The sequence below is a fragment of the Aotus nancymaae genome, unplaced genomic scaffold, assembly GCF_030222135.1.
Source record: "Aotus nancymaae isolate 86718 unplaced genomic scaffold, 86718_ANA_hifiasm-v0.15.2.pri h1tg000039l, whole genome shotgun sequence".
NCBI lineage: Eukaryota > Metazoa > Chordata > Mammalia > Primates > Aotidae > Aotus > Aotus nancymaae.
In genome coordinates, this window is record NW_026988453.1 from 13,978,828 (window position 1) to 13,992,457 (window position 13,630).

General features: G+C 40.1%; 1 protein-coding gene across 4 annotated transcripts in view; it reads right to left on the reverse strand.

The window, feature by feature from the left end:
* The window catches only part of KCNH1 (potassium voltage-gated channel subfamily H member 1), a 377,979-nt gene that overhangs the window by 225,902 nt on the left and 138,447 nt on the right, over positions 1-13,630 (reverse strand). For all 4 annotated transcript variants that reach the window (XM_064360341.1, XM_064360340.1, XM_064360343.1 and 1 more), the window contains one exon: positions 3,746-4,175. In XM_064360341.1, the coding sequence (XP_064216411.1) occupies positions 3,746-4,175 (430 nt within the window). The remainder of the gene's footprint in view (positions 1-3,745; positions 4,176-13,630) is intronic.

Consider the following 13,630-nt stretch of genomic DNA (forward strand, 5'->3'; position numbering starts at 1 on the left):
TTTAGAGCAGAGAGGGGAGGCAATAGAAAGCTCAGATAATCTATATCATGGCTAACACACTGCAACAGGGTAGCCAAGAAACACTATTACTAAAGCACATAAAATTCACTACAAAGAGGAGAAAATAACAACATACCCAGCACTCCAAAAGCCCACTGGCTTTGCGTCTCCTTTTACCCCTTAAGGAGTGCTGGGCCTGACTACCAGAGTGACCTGGGAGGGAGACGGCACGGAGTCCTTGGTGTAAGTGCACCAATGCTCCCCATTGCTAGAGATCCCAAATCTGATGTCAGTCCGATCCCATGAGCCGTACAGGAAGGAGGTAAGCATACACATGGGTATACACAGGAAAAAAGAGAACCCTGTAAATTGAGTAAGACATCAGAAGTTGTCCTGAACAAACACTGTCTGGAATGTAAGCTTACCAGGATAATTACCAATGCATGACACCAAGTGCAGTAACCTTCTTGTGAGCTCAATTCGGCAGATGTGCGCCACATGGAGAGTGGAACAGCTGTAACTGTGACAGGTTGTTGAAAAATAGCTGGTCTCCTAAGCACCCAGTCCCCTGAGTCTGTACCATAATCTTGTTCTTAAAATGACAACAACAACAAACAGCAAAGAAAAGGTTTCCACTGCAGAAACTGCTTAATAAACTTTGTGAAGTGAATTTTCAATGCCTAAGTGTGAGAGGCTGTTGGGGTCTGTGCTGTTGGACCACACTACCACAGGAGAGAGGTCTGGATCTGAATCCCGTCTCTCCTGTTTGCCAGTCCCAGGTTCTCGGGAAAGTGAGTTAACTTCTGTGAGTCTCCATTTCCTTATAAAAGGGAAATAATAATCTCTAACGTATCCTGACGTCATGAGCAGAAGAAATTGTGTGTAGAGTATTTGGCACGGTGTCTGGCAAATAAGTGTTCAAGGAAATGATGTTAAATAAACTTGCTTAACTAAACATCACCCTTGGCTGCATAATGCAGAGGTGACTACCAATATATTTTACTTTTTTAAAAAAAGAAATGGGCCAGGCACGGTAGCTCATGCCTGTAATCCCAGCACTTTGCGAGGCCGAGGCGGGTGGATCACCTGAGGTCAGGAGATCGAGACCAGCCTGGCCAACATGGTAAAACCCCATCTCTACAAAAAATACAAAAATTAACCAGGTGTCGTGGTGCACGCCTGTAATCCCTGCTACTTGGGAGGCTGAGGAAAGAGAATCACTCGAACCCAGGAGGAGGCTGCAATGAGACAAGATTATGCCACTGCACTCCAGCCTGGGCCACAGAGTGAGAGACTGTCAAAGAAAGAAAAAGGAAGAGAAGAAAGAGAGAAAGAAAGGGAAAGAGAGAGAGAGAGAAAGGAAGGGAGGGAGGGAGGGAGAGAGGAAGGAAGGGAGGAAGAGAAAGAACGAGAGGAGGCAGGGGAAGAGAGAAAGGGAGAAAGAAAGAAGAAAAGAAAGGAAAGAAAGAACGAAAGAGCAGTATCACCTGACTCTGAGACAGTGGAGAGAGAAAAGAGGTGGTAAGAACTGAGGTTTTCCCTGGAGACTATACCCAAGAAATTGTGCTTTCCACAGACAAATTATTTTGGGGAAAACAAAAAAACAAGAAAAAATTCCCGCTGCTTATCCTTATTCTATGCCACCAGAAATATTTTCTTTCCTTCCAGGTAAGAACTTGCAGGGAGATCGCATATTTGAAAGCCTCTTGGGAGTCCATAAAATGGGACCTATTTTCTAAATGACCACTCTTAGCAAATTCTCTGTAATGGATATAATGAGGTATTTCGATTGACAGTGGCTCATCCCCACTCTAAGAGAAGGAAATCAAATCGTGTCCTAAGCTCGGTGCATCTGGTTGTTTACTGGGTGCCCCAAGGCTCACAAAAGCGCTGTAAGTAAGCACGGCCTGGAAACTGAGTGCAGTTAACGCTGAAACAGCTCTAGAAGAGAAAAGGTCTTAAATCCTTCTCTGTGACAAGAGAAAGCACCTCAAATTCTAATTAAGATGAAGCAATTAGCCACCCACAGATCCTTAACACCGCTTCCCATGGCCAGGCAATCATCTCTATTAAAACCCATTTGAAAGTAAGGAGCAGACCCAATGTTCCATAGGCATACACTTCCCACACATCAATTACCCGCTTAGACACCTTCCTTAAATACTCAGGAAACTCTGCCTGCAGAGAGGTCTTTTATGAAAGGACGGCATCAGACATGATGAGGTAACTGCAAAAAAGGAGGTAGCAAGCAGCCAACGTGACAATTTAAGGTGAGAAAATCCACGCACAAAGCAGGATGCTGAATCTCTGGTCAGTGGGACAAAGCAAGGCGAGCTGAGGCCTCAGGTTTCCCTGGTCAGTAAAGCAATCTGTCAACCCCATCCTAAAGGAATACATCAAGCAAAACAGTTTCTGTCTACTGAAACCAGAGCCCAGCAGCCTTCGGGTGTGTTCAGACCTGTCTATACTGCAGTTTCACCAGAGGACCGTCTTCTCGCATCTCAATTTCCCATTTAGGAGCCCACAGGATGCACTTAGCAGTTTCACAGTGAGTCCAATCCACTTACACTTGTTTGCTTTTTCCATCCCAGGCAGGTCCATTCCTACATAAGACTCCCTTCAATGAAGGGAATTCGTTGTTGTCTACAGTCAAAAGCTGCTTCTACGCTCAGCAACAGAACAGTTACACAGTGGTCAGCGGATAAATCAGATCTAAGTATCTTCCTCAAGAACTAAGGTTGTTTTTCAATCCAATAAAGTTACTCCAACAACCTATTACTTCTTAACTGAACAAGAGCCTTTCTTCCTTCTGTGTCTGTGGATTTTTTCTTTTTTTTTCCTTTGAGTTGGAAAATTTCCCATCAAGCAAGACATCAAAATGTTGATCTAGACCAGCACTGTCCAAAAAATTAAATTTAAATTTTTTTCTAGGAGCTTCTTTTAAAAATGAAACAGATTAAATTAATTCTGAGAATATTTTTCTTAACCCAATATATCAGAAATATTACCATTTCAATATATAATCAATATAAAATATAATTAATGAGATATTTTACATTCATTTTTCATACATTCTTTTTCTCATACTATATTGGGCTACGCTGATCCAGGGCTATGTTCAAACTGACAAGTAGCATGATGGCTATAGTTAGTAATACGGTAACGCATACAGAAAATCTGCTGAGAGAGTCGACTTAAAGCCCTTTCACCAAAAACAAGTTAACTGTTTAAAGGAATGGATATACTGTCATAATCATTTCACTGTATCAAAACATCACATTGCGTACCTTAAATACGTACAATTTTTATCAAAAAGGAAAGACATGAAAAGACTTCCGTAATTCACTGTTCTATGAATAGTTTGCCAAAGTGTGTATGCAGCAAGGTTTCATTTTAAGTTTACAAAAATCTATATGTACTCAGATATGCAGAGAAAATAGTCTGTAGGGAGACGCCAGCAGTAATAGCAGTTATCTCTGAGGCAGAGTTACGGGTAGGCTTCACCTTCCACTTCGCAGTCTTTTGTATTTTCTAAACTTTTTTGCAATAAGCAGAAAGTGCTTTAATTATCAGGGTAACTATAAGCCTAGTCTTAAAAAAAAAAAAAAAAAAAAAAACTCTCCATGTTTTAAGTCATTATTCCCCTGATCGTGCTGGCACCGCAGCCACTGCCCTATTTCCAGCTAACAGAAGAGATGGCCAAACAGCATGACCTTACCACCCCACCCAGCACTGTGATACTTACAGCCAATCATCATGATGGCCACCGCAAAGATCTTCTCAATGTCTGTGGATGGGGCGATGTTCCCAAAGCCCACGCTGGTGAGGCTGGTCATTGTGAAATACAACGAGGAGATGTAGACGGAATTCTTGCTGGGACCACCTTCCCACTTCCCCGAGCCAGACCCATTGAACTGGTACGGGGTACCAATGTCCATCGCCAGTTGGTACAGCCAGCTGTTGTTGCGGACTGTCTTGGTGTCCTCGTCAAAGATCTCATAGTCCCCGATGCTGTACCAGATGCAGGCCATCCAGTGTGCGGCCAGCCCAAACACACACACCAGCAGGACCAGCACGGCAGCTCCATATTCAATGTAGTGGTCCAGCTTACGGGCCACTCGCCCAAGACGGAGCAGCCGGACAACTTTTAGAGAGCTGAACAGGCTGCTGATGCCCTGGGAGAAGAGGAACACAGCGTCAGGGCCAAAGAACCAAAGATACTACTCTAGTCCCCTCCGCCCCACCTGGGCCGTTATTTTAAGCATATCATATTTCCACGAGATGCAATATTATGCAACCCTCAAAAAAAGTAAAATTGGAATTTGATTCCCTGATGTATGGAATGGAGATTCCCGTTAGCATCTTCTACTTCCATTAAAAAGCAAATATGCAAGCAGACAAAAACAGATAGAATTAGAATCATATTGTACATAAGTAAACAAATACCTGCGAGCATCTTTCCATATCATTACTTACTTTAAAAAGATTTTTAAAGTTGCATACTATTTCACTTCATGGAAATGAGATATTGCATAATATGAAAAATTTTAAGGGTTGCATAACATTTATTTCATATTGCATAACATTTCATCCAAATTATATTGCGCATACGTATGCAAATGTATGTGCTGAAAATGGTTGGGAAATACACCAAAATATCAAGAGTGGTTACTGCTGCATTAGCAAGTTATGAAATTACAGGCAATTTTGTATTATATTTTGTATATATTTTGTTATATTTATTTAATTTCTATATTACTTTTATAATTTAAAAATATATAAATTTTAAAACATATATAGTTTTTAAAAAGCCAAAAATAAATTAAGAATTAGCTGAGAAGAATAAAGAATTGAGATTCTGTTTCCTCAGAAACTTTATAAATTCTTACAAGGCCATGTCACTTCTGTCAGGCCAGGGATTATACAATCAGACACCACCTACTTAAATACAATCAGTCAAGGAACCTAAGAGCTAGAAGGAACCCCTGATTTCACCTGGGCAAGCCTCCTCCCTTCTGGCTGGCATGCACTGATCACACCAGGCCAGGTCTATCCTCCAAATAGTAGTTCTCTAGGAAACAGCACTGTGGTAGTGAAAACACACTAGAGTAGAAACCTGGAAAATGGGGACCGGAGACCAACATAAACCACTAACTTGCTGTGAATTTGGATAATCCAGTTACCTCTCAGTTCCTGTCTCTAGACAATGGGAGGTGGGTGAAGGATCTCTAAGTCCTCTCCATAGACTAACATACTCCTATCTCCAAAGACAGCTGAAACATACTGCAGAAGCCATATCATTGAAAACCCCAAACTTCCGGTGTTCTAAGGTGATTCCAAGATGTAAGCGAGGGAAACTTACACTAGCTTTTTTCTATTTCCATTAAAAAGCAAATACGCAAACAAAAAAAGACATTTCTTTGAATCAGAACTTTGTCCTCCTCCCTTATACAGCAAAAAACCAAGAAAGGATGATGTCCTCCACCAAGCAGATTGAATTACTTTTCATTATTTTAAACAGTAACGGTTTGTAGGTCCCTGCTATTCTCTCTTGTCCACTGTCCCTTTAATAACCACACTCCAAGGGTCAAGTTATGTCACAGACAGGAGGAAAATGTACAGATGCTTTTTGATGAGCCTATGTCAGAGATCCACCGAGGCTTTTCCTCTTTCTGGATACCCAGCTAAACTATATTTTGCAGCTTCTACTATCTGCGTGGTTCCTGGTGACTAGTTCTTGCCAACCGAATGTGAGGTGACACATGTCACTTCCAGGCCATGACAGTTAATAAGTGTGCGTTCTCTACATGCTTCTCCTGCCCTAGGGCATCTTCCCGGTGAGTCTGGCAGTGACCGTGGAGCCACGTACTGAAGGTGGACCCGTAGCATGAAAGGAGCCTGGTCCCTGAAGGACTCTGTGGGACACCTCTTCCCCAGCGATCAATTTGAATTGTATGGTGATGTAAATGAGAAAGAAACCTCTGAACTAAGCCACTGGAATTTTGGGGGACATTTGTTACAGTAGCTAACCTTCGCCTTCCCTGGCAAACACAGAGCCCCTCTGTCACGTGAACATGTAAACCATACGTAGCATAGCCTTGTCAATGCAGACCATACATCAGATTGCCGCACAAATTATTTCTGTTGTAGTGAGGATGGAACAGGTGAAATTTATTGCCCTTTAAGAAAAAAAAACTGACGAGTTTGTAGCCATAAAATGTTCAACGGAAATGATCATTTCTTGTCCAACACACACCAGCAAATGGCTGGCTAGATGCAAGAATGAAAACAGGTTTCTGCAGGCCAGGGGACTACATCTCCAGGGTCAGTCTCATCCAAGTCGTTTTAAGAAACCTTACTCTTGGCATGCCCAATATTTCTCCCCTGGGTCTCTGTTTCCCTCCCTGTGTTTTTCTCAAAAACCTTCTATGGAGAAAGGGCTGAGAAAAATCCCTCATACTAACGTACAAAGGACGACTGAGGGTGAATGGATATCCTCTCTCCACAGGCATTTACATTCTAACAGAGGAGAAAACCCTGGGAAACCAACTTCCAACAGTGGAATTAAAAGCGCCCACAGCCTGCATGGAGGAGATATTCTGGGAGGCAAAGGAGTGTTTTTGATGACTCAGAAATCAAACACCACACAAGCAGCCACCTACTCTCCAGCTCCTCCTAAGGACGTCCCTGAAATCATCTTTCAAACCGCTCTGCTCTGAGGCAGGACTCACTGCCCGGGGCAAACCTGCCTTGTCATTTTTCCTACTTACGTTCAGTTCGAAGCAACATTTATGGAGAACCTACTACATACTCTTTGTGCTAATGCTACAGAGAAGAGACTGAAACGACAGTGTCTTTTTCTTCTTCTTCACTATTGTGTCTCCAGCACCTAAAGCATAATAATAGTGAGAAATACAAGACATGTTAACTGAAGAGACATTTCTACCTAATAATCAAAGAATTGGAGAACTAATAGGGAGCACAGAATTCACCTAGACCAGTTCCTCTGAGTTCAGCAACGTCTTCTAAGAAGCGGTCACCCAGCCTCTCCTAGACCACTCCCACTCCTGACACCTTTGAAGAGCAGACTTCTGTAGCAGTCATTCATAGAAACAAACTGCCAATGGGGGTCTTGTCATCTTTCTTCTCTCCCTCTTACTTCGTCCTTTCTCTGTCCTTTCTCAATGGTCACTACAATCCATGCAATCGCTATCCAAAGGCTATACTATCCTCTAGCCATAAACTCAAAGTGAGTGTTGCAAGCATCCCACATGGTAGAGGCAGCATCGCACCACTGTGCCTGCTCAGACTGGTCCTTTAGTCCAGAATGTTCAGCATTCCTGTTTTGCATGCTAGTGATTCTTCAGGCTTGTCACCAACTCCTCCATGTGTCCACAAGTATTTGGTATCCATTATCACCTGAACACATTGCCTTGCATTAATTTCCTGTGCCTATTTCCCCAACTACATCAGGAACTATACCTTCCTGAAAGCAGAAGCCACTTGTTATTCACTTTAGAAGCCCCATGTATTCAACATGTATTGTGCTGAATAATGTCCCCATAAAAATCCATGTCCTTCCTAGAACCTCAGAATGCACCTCATTTGGAAGTAGGGTACTTTCAGCTATAGTTAGTTAAGATTGGGTCATACTGGAAAAGGGTAGATCTTTAGTCCAGTATTACTGGTGTCCTTCTAAGAGGAGAAGAGATGAATACAAAGGGAAAACAGTACTTAGAAGATGCAGATACGGGGACTGGAGTGAGACGGATACAGACTGGAGAGATGTATCTTCAGCACGTAGACCAGTGGAATAGAATAAGGAACCCAGAAATAAACCCAAATACTTACAGCCAACTGATCTTTGACAAAGCAAACAAAAAATAAACTGGCAGAAAGACACCCGATCCAACAAATGGTGCTGGGATAATTGGCAAGCCACATGTAGAAGAATAAAACTGAATCCTCATCTCTCACCTTATACAAAAATCAACTCAAGATGAATCAAAGACTTAAATCTAAGACCCAAAACCATAGAAGATAACATTGGAAAAACTCTTCTAGACATTGGCTTAGACAAAGACTTCATGACCAAGAACCCAAAAGCAAATGCAACAAAAACAAAGATAAATAGGTGGGACTTAATTGAACTAAAAAGTTTCTGCACAGCAAAAGAAATAAGCTGCAGAGTTAAAAACCCACAGAGTGGAAGAAAATCTTCACATTCTACACGTTTGACAAAGGACTAACATCCAGACTCTACAAAGAACTTGAACAAATCAGCAAGAAAAAACAAACAATCCCATCAAAAAGTGGGCTAAAGATATGAATAGACAATTCTTGAAGAAGATACACAGATGGCCAACAAGTGTACAGAAAATGCTAAACATTACAAATTATCAGGGAAACCACAATGTGCACCTCACTCCTACAAGAATGGCCATAATGAAAACATCAAAAATAATACACATTGGCAGGGATACGGTGAAAAGGAACACTTTCACACTGCTGGTGAGAATGTAAGCTAGCACAACCACTATGGAAAACAGTGTGGAGATTCCTTTAAACTAAAAACTGATCCACCATTTGATCCCGCAATCTCACTACTGGGTATCTCAGAGGAAAAGAAGTCATTATACGAAAAAGATACTTGCACACATGTTTATTGCAGCACAATTTGCAATTGCAAAAATATGGAACCAGCCCAAATGCACATCAACCAACAAGTGGATAAAGAAAATGTGATGTGTATATATTATGGAATATTACTCAGCTATAAAAAAAGAATGAAATAAGGGCATTCACAGCAACTTAGATGAAACTGGAGACGATTATTCTAAGTGAAGTAACTCAGGAATGGAAAATCAAACACTGTACGTTCTCACTCATATGTGGGAGCTGAGGTATGAGGGTGCAAAGGCGTAAGAATGATACATTGGACTTTGGGGACTCGGGGGAAAGGGTGGGAGTAGGAAGTGATAAAAGACTATACATTGGATACAGAGTACACTGCTCCAGTGATGGGTGCATCAAAATCTCAGAAATCACCACTGAAGAACTTATTCATGTAATCAAACACCAACAGTTCCCCAAAAACCTATTAAATTTTTTTAAATTTAAATAAAACTCAGTGAGATATAAGAGAATACAGATAGACAATTCAGCAAAAATCAGAAAAACAACTCATGACCTAAATGAGAAATTCAACAAAAAGATACAATAAAAGAGAACAAAACAGAAATCTTAGAGGTGAAGTCACTGAATGAAATAAAAAACATAACAGAGTGTCAACAACAGACGAGCTCAAAGGAAAGAAACAATTTCTGAACCTGAGACAAGTCTTCTGAAGTAACCCAGAGGACAAAAGAATAAAAAATAATGAAGAAAGCCTATGGAACACCATTGAGTCAATAAATTCTTGTATTATGTAAATTCAAGGAAGTGAAAAGACAGTAAAGGAAAAGAAAACCTACTTAATGAAACGATAGCTGGGAACTTCCCACATCTTAGGAGAGAGATGGACATCCACCCACATCCAGGAAGTCTGAAGGTCCCCAGATAGATTCAACCCAATGAGGGTTATCTACGAGGCACATTAGAGTCAAACTGTCAGAAGTCAAAGATAGAATTCTAAAAACAGCAAGAGAAAAAGCATCAAGTCACATATGAGGAATCACTATTTCTCATGAGAAAGACTTAAGAGGTCCAACATCTGGAAATGAAAGGATGATAACTACCACCATAAAAACACATGAAAGTATAAAACTCACTGGCTGAGCAGATACACAAATTAGAATGAAAAGGAATTAAACTTTGTCAGTACAGAAAACCACCAAACCACGAAGATAAACACTGAAAGAGGAAACAAAGGATATCCAAACCACTAGAAAACAACTAACAGAATGACGGAAGTTCTAACCTATCAGTAATAACCTTGAATATAAATGTATTATATTCCTCAATTAAAAGATATACACTGGATGAATGAATTAAAAAACCAAGACCCAACAACATGCTAACTACAAGAAATTCACTTCACCTGGAAAAACACACAGAGGCTAAAAAAGAAGGGATGGAAAAAAATATTTCATGCAAACAGAAACCAAAACCAAGCAGAAGCAGCACATTTATGTCAGATAAAATAAACCTTAAGCCAAAAACTGTAAAAAGAGACCAAGAAGGTCATTATACAATGATCAAAGGATAAATTTAGCAAGACAATATAATAATTGTAAATATATATGCACCCAACACTGTAGCTCTCATGTATATAAAGCAAATATTATTAGATCTAAAGGAAAAGATAGACCCCAATAAAATGCTAGTTGGTGACTCAACATCCCCCTCTCAGCACTGGATAGATCATCACAGACAGAAAACCAACAAAGAAACATCAGATTTAAACTGTACTACAGACCACACGGAACTCAGAGACATTCACCCACGTTTCATCCAACAGTCACAGAACATGTATTTCCCTTATCAGCAAAAGGAACATTCTCCAGGACAGATCATACGTTAGGCCACAAAATAAATCATGAAAAGTTTTTTAAAATTAAATCATATAAAGTATCTTTTCATACCACAACTGAATAAAACTAGAAATCAATAAAAAGAGCAACTTTGAAAGCTATACAAATACAGACAAATTAAACAACATGCTCCTAAATGACCAATGTATCAATAAAGAAATTAAGAAGGAAATTTAAAATTTTCTTAAAACAAATAAAAATAGAAACACAACATACTAAAAACAATGGGATACAGCAAAGGCGATACTAAGCAGGAAGTTTATAGCGATAAACATCTACATCAAAAAAGCAGATACACAGCAAATGAACATCCTCGCAATGCACTTCAAGGAATTGCGAAAGCAAGAAAAAAAACAAAGAAAATGAGGCGAAGGAAAGAAGCAACAAGAAACAAAACAAAAATAAATGAAACGGAGACTAAAAAAAGAATGAAATGAAAAGTTTTTTTTTTTCCAAAAGATAAACAAAATCAGCAAACCATTAGCCAGACCAACTAAGAAAAAGAGAGATAAGACTCAAATAAATAAAATCAGAAATGAAAAAGGAGATGTTACAATGGATAACACAGAAATAGAAAGGATCATTAGAAACTTATAAACAGAAACCATCACACTATCTGACTTCAAAATTTACCACAAAGCTATAGTAACCAGAACAGCATGAACTGGCATGAAAACAGACACAAAGACCAGTGGAAAGAACAAAGAAACCAAAAATAAACCCATGTATTTACAGCCAACTCATTTTCAAAAGATGCCAAGGACATACATTGGGGAAAAGACAGTTTTTTCAAAGGATTATGTTGGGGAAACTGGATAACCATACACAGAAGGATGAAACTAGACTCCACTCGAAATGGATTAAAGACTTTCAGGTAAGACTAGAAATTATACCCAGCTACTCAGGAGGCTGAGGCAGGAGAACTGCCTGAACCCAGGAGGCGGAGGCTGCAGTGAGCCGAGATCACGCCATTGCACTCCAGCCTGGGTAACAAGAGTGAAACTCCGTCTCAAAAAAAAGGGCTAGGAATTATGAAACTACTGTAAGAAAACATAGGGAAAGTGCTTCAAGACAATAGTCTGAGAAAATATTTTATGGTAATACCTCAAAAGTACAGGCAGCAAGAGCCAGAATAGACAAACAGGATGATATAAAACTACAAAGCTTCTGTACAGCAAAGAAAACAATGCATGGAGTGAAAACACATTCTAAAGAATGGAAGAAAATGTTTGTAAACTCTTCATCCAACAAGGATGAATATCCTTAAATAATATCTAGAATATACAAGGAACTCAACAGCAAAACATTTAAAATAGTCTGACTAAAGAATTGGCAGCTATACACCAATAACAGACAAACAGAGAGCCAAATCAAGAGCGAACGTCCATTCACAATTGCCACAAGAAGAATAAAACACCCAGGAATACAACTAACAAAGGAGGTAAAGGACCTCTTTAAGGGGAACTACAAACCACAGCTCAAGGAAATAAGAGAGGACACAAACAGATGGAAAAACATTCCATGCTCATGGTTAGGAAGAATCAACATTGTGAAAATGGCCATACTGCCCAAAGTAATTTACAGATTTAATGCTATTCCCATCAAACTACCAATGACCTTCTTCACAGAACTGGAAAAAACCACTTTAAACTTCATATGGAACCAAAAAAGAGCCCGCATAGCCAAGACAATCCTAAGCAAAAAGAACAAAGCTGGCGGCATCATGCTGCCAGACTTCAAGCTATACTACAAGGCAACAGTAATCAAAACAGTATGGTACTCGTATCAAAAGAGACCTAGACCAGTAGAACAGAACAGAAGCCTCTGGAGCAATGCCACACATCTACAACCATCTGATCTTTGACAAACCTGACAAAAACAAGCAGTGGGGAAAGGATCCCCTATTTAATAAATGGTATTGGGAAAACTGGCTAGCCATGTGCAGAAAACAGAAACTGGACCCCTTCCTGACACCTTACACTAAAATTAACTCCAGATGGATTAAGGACTTAAACATAAGACCTAACACCATAAAAACACTAGAAGAAAACCTAGGCAAAACCATTCAGGACATAGGCATAGGCAAGGACTTCATGACTAAAACACAAAAAGCAATGGCAACAAAAGCCAAAACAGACAAATGGGACCTAATTAAATTTCAGAGCTTCTGCACAGCAAAAGAAACCATCATTAGAGTGAACCAGCAACCAACAGAGTGGGAAAAAAATTTTGCAATCTACGCATCTGACAAAGAACTAAGACAGATTTACAAGAAAAAAACAAACAAATCCACCCAAAAGTGGGCAAAGGATATGAACAGACACTTTTCAAAAGAAGACATACATGAGGCCAACAAACATATGAAAAAATGCTCATCATCACTGGTCATTAGAGAAATGCAAATCAAAACCACATCGAGATACCATCTCACGCCAGTTAGAAAGGTGATCATTAAAAAATCTAGAGACAACAGATGCTGGAGAGGATGTGGAGAAATAGGAACACTTTTACACTGTTGGTGGGAGTGTAAACTAGTTCAACCATTGTGGAAGACAGTGTGGTGATTCCTTAAGGACCCAGAAATAGAAATTCCATTTGACCCAGCAATCCCATTACTGGGTATGTACCCAAAGGACTATAAATCATTCTATTATCAAGACACATGCACACGTATGTTCATAGCAGCACTGTTTACAATAGCAAAGACCTGGAACTAACCCAAATGCCCATCAGTGATAGAATGGACAAAGAAAATGTGGCACATATACACCATGGAATACTATGTAGCCATCAAAAACGATGAGTCTGTGTCCTTTGTAGGGACATGGATGAACCTGGAAACCGTCATTCTCAGCAAACTGACACAAGAACAGAAAATCAAACACCACATGTTCTCCCTCAGGCAGATACTGAACAATGAGAACACTTGGACACAAAGAGGGGAGCATCACACACTGGGGTCCGTTGGGAGGGGCCTATGGGAAGGATAGTGGGAGGGAAGGTGGGGGAGGGATAACATGGGGAGAAATGTCAGGTATAGGTGATGGGGGGACGGTGGCAACACACCATCTTGCCATGAATGTACCTATGCAACAATC